The 13,275-nt window shown below is 33.3% G+C and overlaps 1 protein-coding gene across 3 annotated transcripts; it reads left to right on the top strand.

Annotated features, from left to right (window-relative positions):
- Positions 1-552: 552 nt before the first annotated feature.
- LOC124833340 (Protein phosphatase 2C family protein) lies at positions 553-9,575 on the top strand. Of its 3 annotated transcripts, XM_088101207.1 has the most exons (10): positions 554-711; positions 794-907; positions 1,102-1,350; positions 2,296-2,423; positions 2,546-2,644; positions 2,876-3,034; positions 3,387-3,473; positions 5,091-5,182; positions 8,444-8,518; positions 9,122-9,575. In XM_088101207.1, exons 3-10 carry the CDS (start codon positions 1,106-1,108, stop codon positions 9,302-9,304), a joined length of 1,068 nt encoding a protein of 355 aa, XP_087957333.1. In that variant the 5' UTR covers positions 554-711; positions 794-907; positions 1,102-1,105; the 3' UTR covers positions 9,305-9,575. The 3 variants fall into 3 exon arrangements, with proteins under 3 accessions (XP_047163757.1, XP_087957336.1, XP_087957333.1); XM_047307801.2 differs by lacking the exon at positions 794-907 and having other exon boundaries at positions 553-711; XM_088101210.1 differs by lacking the exons at positions 794-907; positions 2,546-2,644 and having other exon boundaries at positions 553-711.
- Positions 9,576-13,275: the final 3,700 nt, after the last annotated feature.

Below are 13,275 nucleotides of genomic sequence, written 5' to 3'. Positions count from 1 at the left end.
TAAATAAAAAACCTTATATTTAATAATGGTGAGAAGTAATTGAGTGAATAAATTTATTTTAAAATTTTAATATTAAATTATTAACTACTTTTAAATATATATATATATATATATATCATTATATAAAAATAATTATTTTGATTGTAACATTTTTTTTTTCATTTTATCTTTTGAATGATTATTATTTTAAATTAGAATATTTATCTTATCAATTTATTCTTTATATAAGTATTTATTTACATTATTTTATAATCATTATTTTATAATTATTATTTTATAATTATTATAATAATAATTTTATTATTTTTATAATTAAAAATGTTAACACATGGCAAGTGTTTCCACTAATGAAAATAAAAAAAAATCCTGCACACTGAAAGAGCATCTTCAAGAGAAAAAACAAATAAAAATTGAAATAGCGTCCTTTGGTAACTGTCCTAGGAACTATTTCTCTTTATGAACAATTAAAAAGTATATTACAATTAATAGAACTTGAAGGTTCTATTAATGGAATTATTTAATTTTAATATTTATTGATGCAAAAAATTTCTATCTTTCTCATGTTTCTATTCTTTTTCCTCCATTCTCTTTACCACTCCTCTCGTTTTCCCCTCCTTTTTTGAGAAATCTCGTAGTGCTTCTCTTCCAACCTCTCTTTCTCTCTCTAGGGTTTCGCTCTCATTCTAGATTCACAACAGATACTATCTGCAGGTGCTTTGCTTCTTCTCCCAACCTTTACTTAATCCGGATTCGAATTCCTGACATATTTTTTTTCCGATCCGCTTTTAACCAGATTCGAATTCGAACATTCAACCCTTGATTCCACAATTCTCTTCAAGTTTTGACGTTGAGTTTACTTTTCAAATCGATGGTTACAGTATCTTAGAGAGTTCAATATTAAAAAAAGGTTTTGATCCTTGTGCATTTTTTATTGGATAATTGTATAAATTAATAATTACGATGATTATGATTATTTGTGAACTTGAAACCTTTTAATTAGTTTTTTCCGCTTTTAAGTCTTTGTTTGTTTTATATCAGATTTCATTTATTGTTGGGTTTTGAAAGTGTTTGTGTTTTTCTGTGATTTGCTATATACATCAGGTAGATGGTATGCGGGAGTTGTGTAAGGTCTTTTTTGGTTGTTCAAGCTGGAACCTTCGCCAACAGAGTGAGAATCAACGGATTTGGGAGGAGTTTGCGGCTAGTCAGTGGTTTTTCTTCGATTGGTGAATACAAGACAATCACAGGGATGATGGTTGATACGGGTTCTATGTCAAGGGCTGGACCCCTTGTTGATATGATGCCTGAGAAAGATGATGATGGTCGGTTTGCCAGTGGAGGATGGAAATGGTGAATATGATTCTCACAACTTGCTTTCAACTTGTGCTGACGCCTTGAAAAGGGCATATATATGTTCTGATTCCATAGATGGAATGTTTACTTTGTTGCATTGATACTATCTTTAACATCCCCATTGGCTGTTGGAGTTAAGCGATTATAACTTAATAGTTCCTACAGACTCTAACTTGGATTATTAGATTTTCTATTTGAAGAGAACTTTGACTTGAAAGATGCAGTTTTATGTTTGGAACGAGTAATCTGGAATTGCTTTTTGTTTGACCTTGTAAGGAAAACTATTCTTGACTACCTTAACAAAAAAAAGTGATTGGCATTTCTTTTAGTTTATAAAGCATGATGGGGAAATTTTTGAGATTGAGAGACAATTTTAAGGTGATATCACTGCCAAAATAACCTTTACTGTTCAAAGCAGGATTTCCAAAGGCCCTAAAAGGGTTCTTAAATCATTTGGTTCATGTGCTGGCTTGGTTTTGCTTATTGAAATGTGTTTCTTTTTGCTCAATAAAAGCAACAAATATTCTTATTTTTACGAGGTGGAGACTGGGGAACATAGAAGAAGGCCATAGTGAAAATAATAGGAAACTATAAATAGAACCAAACTCCCTGTGCCTTAAAAGGTCAAGTTCCTTTTGTGGGAGGTAATACTATTATATGGTGGAAGCCTGGATTTTAGTAATTTATACTTGAAAGTTGAAATCAAGGAGTTAAATTCATATTATTTCACTCTAATCCTTTTAATTTTCTTAGTTAAATCCATCATTAATCCATACTATGAAAAATCAATGTGAAATTTTACTAAGCTTGCATTGGAAGAGTGACATTAATGAACAATTTAATTTGCTTGATTTACTGGATTTGGTGTTGCATGATGTTATACTTTTGCTGATATATATTGTGATCTAATGGTACTTATTTCATCAAATTTTTATTTGGCAGTGAAGATGGAAGGCTTAGCTGTGGGTATTCAAGTTTTAGGGGGAAGAGAGCAACAATGGAAGATTTTTATGATATCAAGACATTGAAGATTGGTGACCAATCAGTATGCTTATTTGGAATATTTGATGGTAAGATTTTCTGCTGGATTGCATGGGAGAAAAAATAGTTCTTTGATCTCAGTATATGTGTATTTGTTCTCCTGTCATGCAATTATGGTAACATGCAAATAAATATTTAAAATTCCATACAGGTCATGGTGGTTCTCGTGCTGCTGAGTATTTGAAGGAACATCTCTTTGATAATCTCTTGAAGCATCCAAAATTTTTGACAGATGCCAAATTGGCTATAAGTGTGTTCGCTTTCTCTCAATTATTGTCATGAATGTCTTGTTGTAATGTCTGTTGTTTATAATTTATTAATGCTTTCTTGTGTGCTTCAACATTGTTGAAAGTATTTGATGGTTATCCATCTCATGCTTGCATCTTTTTCTTGTGTGATCTGTGGCGGGATTCCTGCAAGGAATGTTTTTGGTCTTCCATCACCAGTTTTTGCAATTATAATAACCTCAACGAGCTTGCAGGTGAAACATATCAACAGACTGACGCTAACTTTCTGGATGCCGAAAAGGACACTTTCAGGGATGATGGATCTACAGCTTCGACAGCAGTCTTGGTTGATAACCATCTTTATGTAGCTAATGTTGGAGATTCTAGGACCATAATATCAAAAGCTGGTAAAGGTAAAGTAATAACCTACTATTTTATGACATCTTCTATTTATAGTTTTTATTAATTATCTTGTAATATTGTAAAGTTTAAGTTGTCATATTCTTTATAAATTCTGATGTAGTTTTTAGTAATATGTTAATAAAATTTCTCTTCAAAAATTAAAAGAAGTGTTTATATTTTAATGATGTGATGTTGGTGGAAAGCTTCTTGATGATGTAAATACAGAGATCACGTGGAAGATGCAGCATTTCAGAAAAGATTTGTCTGATCATAGGATAAATTTTCTCCTATAGTTCCATTTGAATACATTTTACAAATAAGATTGGTAGTAATATTGTTAACTAATTGTTTCTCTTTTGGCAGCAATTGCTCTCTCTGAGGATCATAAGCCAAATAGAAGTGATGAAAGGAAGAGAATTGAGAATGCTGGTGGTGTTGTCATGTGGGCAGGTTAGATTAGATATTATATTTCAGGCATATAAATGGCCTTATTAAATAGTTTCGCTGTTGAAGTTTTGCTTCTGGCACATTTAGTGTATCATACAATGGTGATGGGTTGTTTCCCATGTTATCTATGGCCACAGCTAAGATTTCAAGTAATTTATGGTGAGATTGGAAGCTTGAGCTGACTTTATCTTGGATCCTTTTGATCAGTGGTCATGTTGGCAACTTGAAACAATATTGATATGCATGGATTTATGTTCTTGCTGATGGATATTCCATATATTTCCCCACTTTTTATCTGTACAGTTTTTGCTATATCTCATTTAATCTTATATAAGTACAGAGTTATATAAATTCATTGATGCGATTTTATTATTAAATTTTCTTTTACAAATTTGGAACAAAATAGCCGTACCTAGGATTGGATTGGAAAGTGAAGGTAACTGTTATGTAATATGGAATAATATGGAACGTACTTTCCTACCTAAAATGCAAAAATAAGAAAAACAGCCTTGTTAGTATCACTTGGTTAAAGATTTAATTGAAAACAGATAAGGTCACACATGACATGTAAAGTAACAAACTCACATTAGCTAACATTGCAATTTTACTCCAAATCTAGATATAGAAGGCATTCACCAAATAAAAGTTAAAACTTAAACAGATAAGGTCACAAATGACTTGTAAAGTAACAAACTTACACTAGCTAACATTGCAATTTTACTCCAAATCTAGATTTAGAAGGAATTCACCAAATAAAATGCAACTTTAAACGAAAACAGTCCAACCCTAGATCTCTTTAGCTAATTATTCAGTGCAGCAAAAACAGTGTCAGAACTGAAACCCCAGTCCAAACTGTGGCAAAATAGAGAAGCAGGAAAGAGAAGAAAACTAATGCAGTATTTAAATGGCTTGAAGTTGATTAAATCAAATACCCAGATGAATCAGCACCAAGAGAATATCAGATATAAAGCTGATACGAGACTACGGAAACAAGCAGATCAGGTTGTCTCCTAGCAGTACAAAGCAAATGACCTCAGGGAAGTGATCAAATTGCCATTACCGAGTCTTGTTTGTGGCAGCAGATCAGCACCAGAGGGTGCAGGGTTTGACTGCGTAGGAGCAAAATAAAAATGGGAAGAAGAAATAGGGCTTGCATGCAGGCTCGGGTTGGTTTTCTGGGTTTTTAAGTAATGGGCTTTCTGGTCATCGTGGTTGGATTGTTTGGCAACACCCAATATGATATTTCCACAGAAACTTTCCGAGTATAATAGGATTTCTGGGTGCCTCCAAATTTCTGTGATGTCATATGAGCAAGATAACATTTTTTCCTATCATGCATCAATGTGTTTTGGGATGTGTGGACTTTAATAAAGTGGATGAAACCTACCGGTCTTTTGTACTACTTGTTCCATGTTTCACCACACAAATAATTTAGTTAATGTAGGTGTTGACCTATGTATTGTTGACATTAAATTGATTTATGCAAGTAGTATACATGTTCTGAACTTATGCTTAGAATAATATGTTTTATATCTTTACCTTAGAAGCTGGCCAAACATCCAAAGAATGGATGATTAATTTGGGCAGGTGATATTTACTTTTGCTTATTTTGCTGGTCAGGTACTTGGAGGGTAGGAGGGGTTCTAGCAATGTCTCGGGCCTTTGGAAACCGTATGTTGAAGCAGTTTGTTGTAGCAGAACCTGAGATCCAGGTAATTCTTGGTTATTGTGTGAAAATCTGAAAATTAACAGGCTATTAATAGCTAAAGATGATTCACTAATAATTAGTTTCATTGGATAACTAGTACCTAGTTTTACAAGGAAATAAATTGGCAGGATAAAGTTTAATAATATTACAATTCTAGCGGTTTGTTAGGAAGATTGGTGGGTCGTGACTCAAATTTTCAAGCTGCAATTAAATTCTCTATTTACATTAGTATTACATAAGCATGACCATATTAAATAAGTACTTTTTAACACCTATTAATTTTGAAGTTACTAAAAGGCTTTTACTTGTGATTAAGATGACAGTTAGAGAGAAAAACTGAAAAGCCCCTTGCGTAAGACTTCATGGCCCTAAAAACTGAAATCAACAACCTTTCCGTTGCACTAGTTAAACTATAAGAAATAGAAAGGCATTAGTCTAAAACCATGTTTTTCTATGACAGCACGGATGCTTTATTTATATTAAGAAAAAAAATGCAATAAATTGAGGACATATGATATCTTTTAATAATAAAGATATGATACATGAATATACAAAAATACTCCTAACATACATATATAATCTAGAGATTCTAATGATAAAAGGTCACCCACCACCTTATTTCAATGATTATAATGCTCTTCCTCGAGCTGGAACGTGTAAGTCATGTTTGCTCAGCTTGCTATACATATGATCGATCCTTGGTCCTCTTAGATACATGGTGAATATCTGGGCTAATTGTTCACTAGAGCTCACAAATATGGTGATGTCTTAATGCTCCAACATTTTTCTTGTGAAATGATAATCTACCTCAATATTCTTGGTCCTCTCATAAAAGACAGAACTAGAAACAATGTCAATGCTACCTGGTTGTCACACATAAGGTGCATTTTGGAATTTTCTTCAAATTTAAGCTATTTGTGGATTTTCTTTACCCATATGAGCTCACAAGTGACTAATGTCATAAATGATAATCTACCACACTATTCTTGGTCCAACTGGAAAAAGTTGTGCTCTATTGCTTTGAGACCCTGCCTTGTCGGTGTCAAAATACCTAATGTAAGTATTTTCATTATCTTGATTAATAAGGCATTTTCCAAGAGCATTCTTGATACATTTTAGGATATTTGGACTGCATCCCAATGATCTTGACAACATTAAGACGTGTCACAATTTAGCTTACTGCTAGCATCTCTCCTAGGGTCTATACAACCCTCTTTGGTTAGGTATAACTTTCACTCAAATCTATTGATGTGTTCATAGGCTTAGCGTTTAACATCCCTGTTTCTTCTAGATTGTTCAGAGCATATTTCCTTAAGATATGACTAAAACATCCTTGGATTGAAACTTCTATACAAGGGAATGTATCAAGTGTTCATGATCTTTTGTCCCAAGTTGTGGAGCAAGATATTGTTTTAGTTGGCTCTTTATCACTACTTGGGATAACAATGTTGTCCTCTATACAATGAGGTAGACACATCCTTGGTGAGAATGATTGTAGAACAGAGATCAACATCACTTCATATCATTCCAAATTGCTAGATGAGTGTCTGAAAACACTCAAATCATGCACATTGCTTGAGGCCATACAACAATTTGTAAATATGACATGACATATCAGATGACTTCCCCTGAGCACCATGTAGCTGTCAAGCACAAACAAAGCTTATTGTCGAATAAATACAATGAAGAAGAAAAGTTAAATAGATGTCATTTTTTACATGAGTGAAAGTGTCGTGGTAATGTTGTTGATAGAATTGTGTGTATCCTTTGGCAATTAGGTGACTTGTGGATTTTATCAAGTACATGGAAACAAATGATATTCAATGTCACAAACACACATACATTGAATGTCATTTTGTTAGGGAGAAGTTGCTGCTGGAAGATCATAGTATGATTATACAGTTCTCAAAATTAGCTTACAGACATTGTAACTAAGTCTTTGGAGGGCCTAGAATTAAGTTCATATGTTCCAAGCTTAGTGCGAACAATTTATGTGTTTTCTTTAAAGAATGCACTGGGATTCTCCTAGCCCATGACTTCTCTAGAGAACCAATTTGGGATACACTTTGATACTATTATAGAATGTGATTTTGGACGTAACATTACTCCCATAAAAGCAACTTGTAAGGTAAAAGTTTTCCCCCACCTATGATGTGTTTTATGGAGGTGGAATAACCTATCAACTCAAATAGGTGTTGAAGAAACCGTTCTCCTTGGAAGTAGCTTGGAAGCTTGCAGGCAGGTGACAACATACACAAGAACAAAGTTGCATAGAAAATAGAAAATGAATTGAGATAAGAAAAGGATTAGAACACACAACCTTTGGAATGAATTCCAAGGATGAGTGCAATGGAGATTCTCCACTTGAAAAAGCTCTTCAAGATAAGAACCAAAGGCAAGAGTCTCATTCTCACAATATCTTCTGATGATTAACTGAGATATTCTAACAGAACCCAAGTTGTAAAGAACCTAAAGACCATCAGTATGCAAAGTTAATAGAGTTTGTCCTTTCTAGTTAGTTAGTGATTTGAAGTTAATTGACATTTCAAAAAACCACTCCTTCATGTGGATAGGAACTAATGTTTCAGTTTTTTTAAGGGAATCTTGTCACCTGATGCTTTTCATCTTTGGAAAGCTCAAGATATGTGGCTTATATCAACTTGTGGTTGTTTCCCATAGCAGCACAAAAATGTTTAGGGTGTCAAAATAAGTATGGTCCGATGATTCAGTCTGAAAAAGGATATAAAACAAGCCCGGAACAGGTAAGAAATAATGTGGCCATAATTGAACTGAGTCAATTCTAGTACCACCCATTTAATTTGTGAGCCATTTGGCTTTAGGCTGGCTGACCTGTTTTTTAAAATAGTAATATTTTGAAAAATTTAAAGAAATAATAATTTATTAAAGCACGTGTCTTAATTTATATATCAAATAGTTTACTTAATGTTACTTAAATTTTAAAAATAAATTTTTATATTTTATTTTTTCGGTTTAACTTTTTTTAAACGGATAGTCTGATATAGGGCAGGTCCATAGCAGCACTTTTTACACCTTAGCTTGTTGGTCTGGGTCACCCTTTTGACATTTTTAACTTAGACTATCTATTTTCTACTCATTATTGCCCTGTATAAGCCTTAATTTAGTTCTTTTGCTGAACCACTTCTGTGATGTTAATCACCTCACCTTTTTGGCAATCTGATAGTTGCATATTAAGTAATAAGCGCCATAGTTTGTCAATGAAATTTATCTTTTCATATGCTTTCAGGACCAGCAGATGGATGAACAAATTGAACTTCTTATTCTTGCAAGTGATGGACTCTGGGATGTGGTACAGAACGATGTAAGCTGTCTTAGTCGTGCATTTAATTTATTTGTGCATATTTGATGCATCATTCATATTAATCTGGCAGGAGTGGGTTATCTGTTTAGTTGGCCCATAAAGGAAACAAAAAAATTAATGAACATAGAGGAGTTTGGGAAGGGAAATATTAGCTATCATCAAATAACTTTAAGTTAGGGAGTCTGGGAAGGGAAAGAGAAAACCATCTGGTTGTGCTTTTGGGGACTGTCTGCTTGCAAGTTGTGACTTCTTTCTTGGGCATGCTATGCTACCTGGAAAGTAGTTCAATGTGGACCATAGTTGTTTTAGTATAGCTGGATGGGGTCTTAAGGTTGTTTATTGTCATCCTTAACTGCAAATGAAAATTGAATACTCTTATACCTGGGCCAAAACAGTATTTTATATTTGCAGAGGTTATTTGCCTAGGACTAGACTTGGTAGTTGAAATGAAATAGAAATGTGACAATGAGTAGTGGCTTCCAATTCTCCTGGGTACCTATTGCGGTTCAGTTTGATACAACATTAAATCATTCGTCTGTTAAATACTTAGTTCAGGTGTTCTTGTTTTTTCACTGATATTCCATATCTACTCTGTATTTTCAGGATGCTGTTTCTCTTGCCCGCACAGAAGAGGAGCCCGAGGCCGCTGCTCGGAAGTTAACAGAAGCAGCATTTTCCCGAGGGAGTGCTGATAACATTACATGCATTGTGGTGCGATTCCATCATGATAAAAAGGACATAGCTAAACCTGACAAAGCAGAATCAGCTAGTGTTCAGCGTGAGTAGACAATATGAAAACACATATTATGTATGTGTTGGTTCTATTCGCCTCAAATTGAATGAACTGAAGTCGGCACATGCATGGTTTCAGCAAGCGATTTGTTTATTCGTTAGTTTTCTTATGTAAGTCACTATTGTATTGGGATTTTTGAGTCGTGTTCTTTTGATAACTGATTTCAGCTTGTTTCCGTATATATTTCTAGTTTTTTGTTTGTAGAGGCATAAAGATGGTATTTTTGTTCTGGTCTAATAAATGCAGTTTGCATTATTTTATTCATGTTGCTGATACGTTAAGGATTTTTACTATAAAAGTATATTAAGATAAATTAAACTTGGATTTTATAGAAATTAAAATTTGATTTGTTTGTGTGCCACTAATTTTTTTTTTAAAACTTCTGAAATTTTTTATAAATTAGATTTTGCTTCAGAAAATTTTGAATGATTTCTTACAGTTTATTCAAGCATATTGTAGTTAGAAATCGATTAATTTATCACTTTGATTAGTGCGGTAACATAATTGTAGAAATATTTTTATACCGGTAAAGACTTGGTCAGATTTATCCTTAAATTTTTTAAATGACCATTTTGCCTTTTGAAAAAGTGACTTGAAAAATACATATTTCATAACAAAATTTCTAGAACACAATTTTCGGAATAAAATTTTCATATTTTTGAAACATATATTCCGAAACGTATTAAATGTGTTTCGGAATAAATATTTTAGCAGAGACTTTTCAAAACGAGTGTCTTTTATGCACTTTTTTTCTTTTTCCTTTTCTTTTTCTTCCTCTATAGAAGTGGTGTGCAGCAGTGGTGGGATCGGTGATAGTAGCAGTGTTGTCTAATAAGGAAAGATGTTTGAGACTTTTCCTAATATTATGAAAGTGCAGCTAGTAATTATGGGGTGCAAGAAGCAATAGTCACTTAGCCTTTCTTAGATCAGATATTCTGCTACGCCCAAGTCTTAGAGGTTACAATGAATATCTAGATGAAGTGAACTACTCTCTCTTCTATCATCATGTAGCTGATATGCTATTTCATATTTGATGTAATTCAGTATGCTTAGCCTTTGGAAAAACAATTTACTATGTAATTAATATTATTGCTATCATGTATTTGATACTCTATTTTAAGATTATATATAACAATAATTATATTATTTAGAAATATTTTGATAATGCGAATGACTCTTATGATTTTATGAAAAAGACAATAATACTTTATTTGGATATAAATTATGATTTACCTGTTCCCATTCGTACAAACTAACGATCATTTTACTTAAAATGAGGATTCGATTTTTCAGCGGTGATGAGATGATCAAGAACTATATAAAGTATTTGAAATATGTATATCACATGATCATAATAACGGTATCATATTGGAATTAGAATAAATATGTATAAATACATATGAAATGAATGTTTCGTAGGAATTTATTAAAAATTAAGTTCTTATTTTCCTTTAACAATCTTTTGTGATCATGAATTAATATTTACTGTTACGAATCATTTTCTTATGATTCAACCTTAAAAAATAAAAATAAAGGTATAATGTTTCACAAATCAAGTTTTTCTTTAGTGAATACACTTTATACATGAATGTTCATTTAAAGTTGTAACTACTCCCGATTTGTCATAAATAGTAAATAAAAAGAAGTTCTAAGTATCGATTGTATGTGACATAGATGAAATGGGTGAAGTTATAAATTATAATGGAATAATTTAATTCCTAACATGATAATTGCTAAGAGAAACATCAAGTCTTTCGTTATTCTTATTCACACTCGTGCATGTGGGACATCTACTTCTTGGATTTCCTTGACAATTTGATAAAAAAATAACTCATGATGGGTTAAAAAAAGGTTGTATACCCTTATCATGAAAATTCGTACCATTGCATTAAGAGGATTTCTTTCTGTACTTTTCTCTTACACTCATTATTTTTAAATTTTCAATTATTCTTTTATTGTTGTATCATATGAACTGACCACTTAACATAACATAGACTGATGAGTCACTACTAACATTAGTGACTGATCAACATATCCTACATTAAGACTGTCAAGATAATTAACAAGGTAAAGTTTGCTTACAAGACATTGGGTCATGATTGAGACAGTCCTAAACAAAAAGTCCACTTCAAAGCCTGTATATAGTGAGATATGGTAAGGAGGTACATGATTACATTTATTGGACATTTAAGAATTAACTGTGATAACCGATTTAAAACTTGACTTGAGTGATGGAGTGCCTTTCGGATTTGCACTTTGGTAGAAAGGAGGAGAGGAGATATCGAAAGAAGAAAGACAAACTGAACTAGGTGAAGAGGTTTAAAGTGTGAAAGTATAGTTCTTGAACTCACGTACCGAAACAATTATAATTATAATTTCATACAGTAAAATATATTTCAAATTACAAAAATCCAAAATTCAAAAATATTTTCATTAAATGTTTCAAGTTATATAATCTAAAACGTAGATTTGCATTTTAGATTATAAATTTATAATCTATTATATGAATTTAGAATATAATTTAAAGGGTTAAATATGCTTTTAGTCCCTCAACTATCAAGCAATTTTAGTTTTAGTCCTTCTTTCAAACTTTAGTACACTCTGATCCTTGTGCTTAAGGAAACTATAATTTTTTATCCTCTAAAACCAATGGCATTAAATTTAATCCTTGCGGGTCGATATGGCACACCGTTATCCACATCACTTTTTTTTCCTCAAACGTGGCGATCTGCATCTTCTGAGGTTTCTCTCTCCCTCCTTTATTCATCTCCATTATCCTTCCAACTCTCTTCAACCCGCAAGTCCCACCACTTCGAACCATCTCTTCCTCCAAGCGATTTACGGGGTATCGGAGTTCGTGAAGCTCAAATATCACATGGGGCTGATGTTGTCTTCCCTTGATCAACATCTATCTCATCTGATACGACAAGTGACCCAATTGCATAACCTTTCCCGTCGATCATCGTAACAAGATCTACCTTCTGTCGTGCCGTCTGCGACTTCCACTACTTCACCTTCCCCTCCAATGTCGTCTACAACCTCCCCTACGCTTGGGCTGGGAACTCTGGCAAACAGTGCCCGAAGGTGAACGCCCGCCATGAAGACCCCACCGCAACCACCGAGGTTGGTGATCTCTACGAGGTCTTGTACAGAACGGGTGGTGGAGGTGGTCATCGGGTCTGTTATGAAATATGGAGTAGAAAGGAAAGAAAGTTTTTGGTGCAGTGGATTTGGAGCCCTGTTTTGAAGGCTCGTGCTAACCCAATGCTTTAGATTGAATTCACATTGCATGAAAAAAAAACAGACGAGTGCTAGCAATGCACCCTTCTACTAGTTAATATTTATTGAAAACTACAAAAGCATCAGTAAGGTTCATTAGATTAGTAACACCCATAAAATTTTATGATTTTCAATAAATTCAAACTATAAGTGTTTGCAAACATTTTGGAAAGACAATATGGTACATGGGATGGGGGAGGAGACATGGAGAAACCAAGATCAATGACAATTGATAGAGCATTGGACATTCCCCCAATACGTTTCACTGGCTTCCTCCCCACCCAACTTGATTCACTTGCCATATATGCATCAACAGACATAATAGAATGCAATAGAGACTACTGCCTTTGCTACCTCCAAAGCTAGCCGAGCCAGACTTCACTTCTCTGAAACACTAACTTGGATATAGGAGTAAGGACATGTTATCCATATTGCATAGCTGTTGTGTGTGCATATTTTGGGAGGGTTTCTTAAGAATTCATTCAATAAATCAATGTATATGTCGTAGCCAAAGCCTTTCATATGATGTATTTAAATTTAACAATATCTATGCAGAATACAAACAAGATGATTGAATTACAATTTTTTAAATAGCAGATCTCATCATTTCAAAATACAACCTTATCCATAATGTTATCTAACACAAAGTGTAACATCCTCAATAATTGTGGGGCATTTCATGGAA

Source organism: Vigna umbellata, chromosome 1, assembly GCF_029865625.1.
Source record: "Vigna umbellata cultivar VRB3 chromosome 1, Vumbellata_1.0, whole genome shotgun sequence".
Taxonomy (NCBI): Eukaryota; Viridiplantae; Streptophyta; class Magnoliopsida; order Fabales; family Fabaceae; genus Vigna; species Vigna umbellata.
This window is presented reverse-complemented; position numbering and strand designations above follow the sequence as displayed.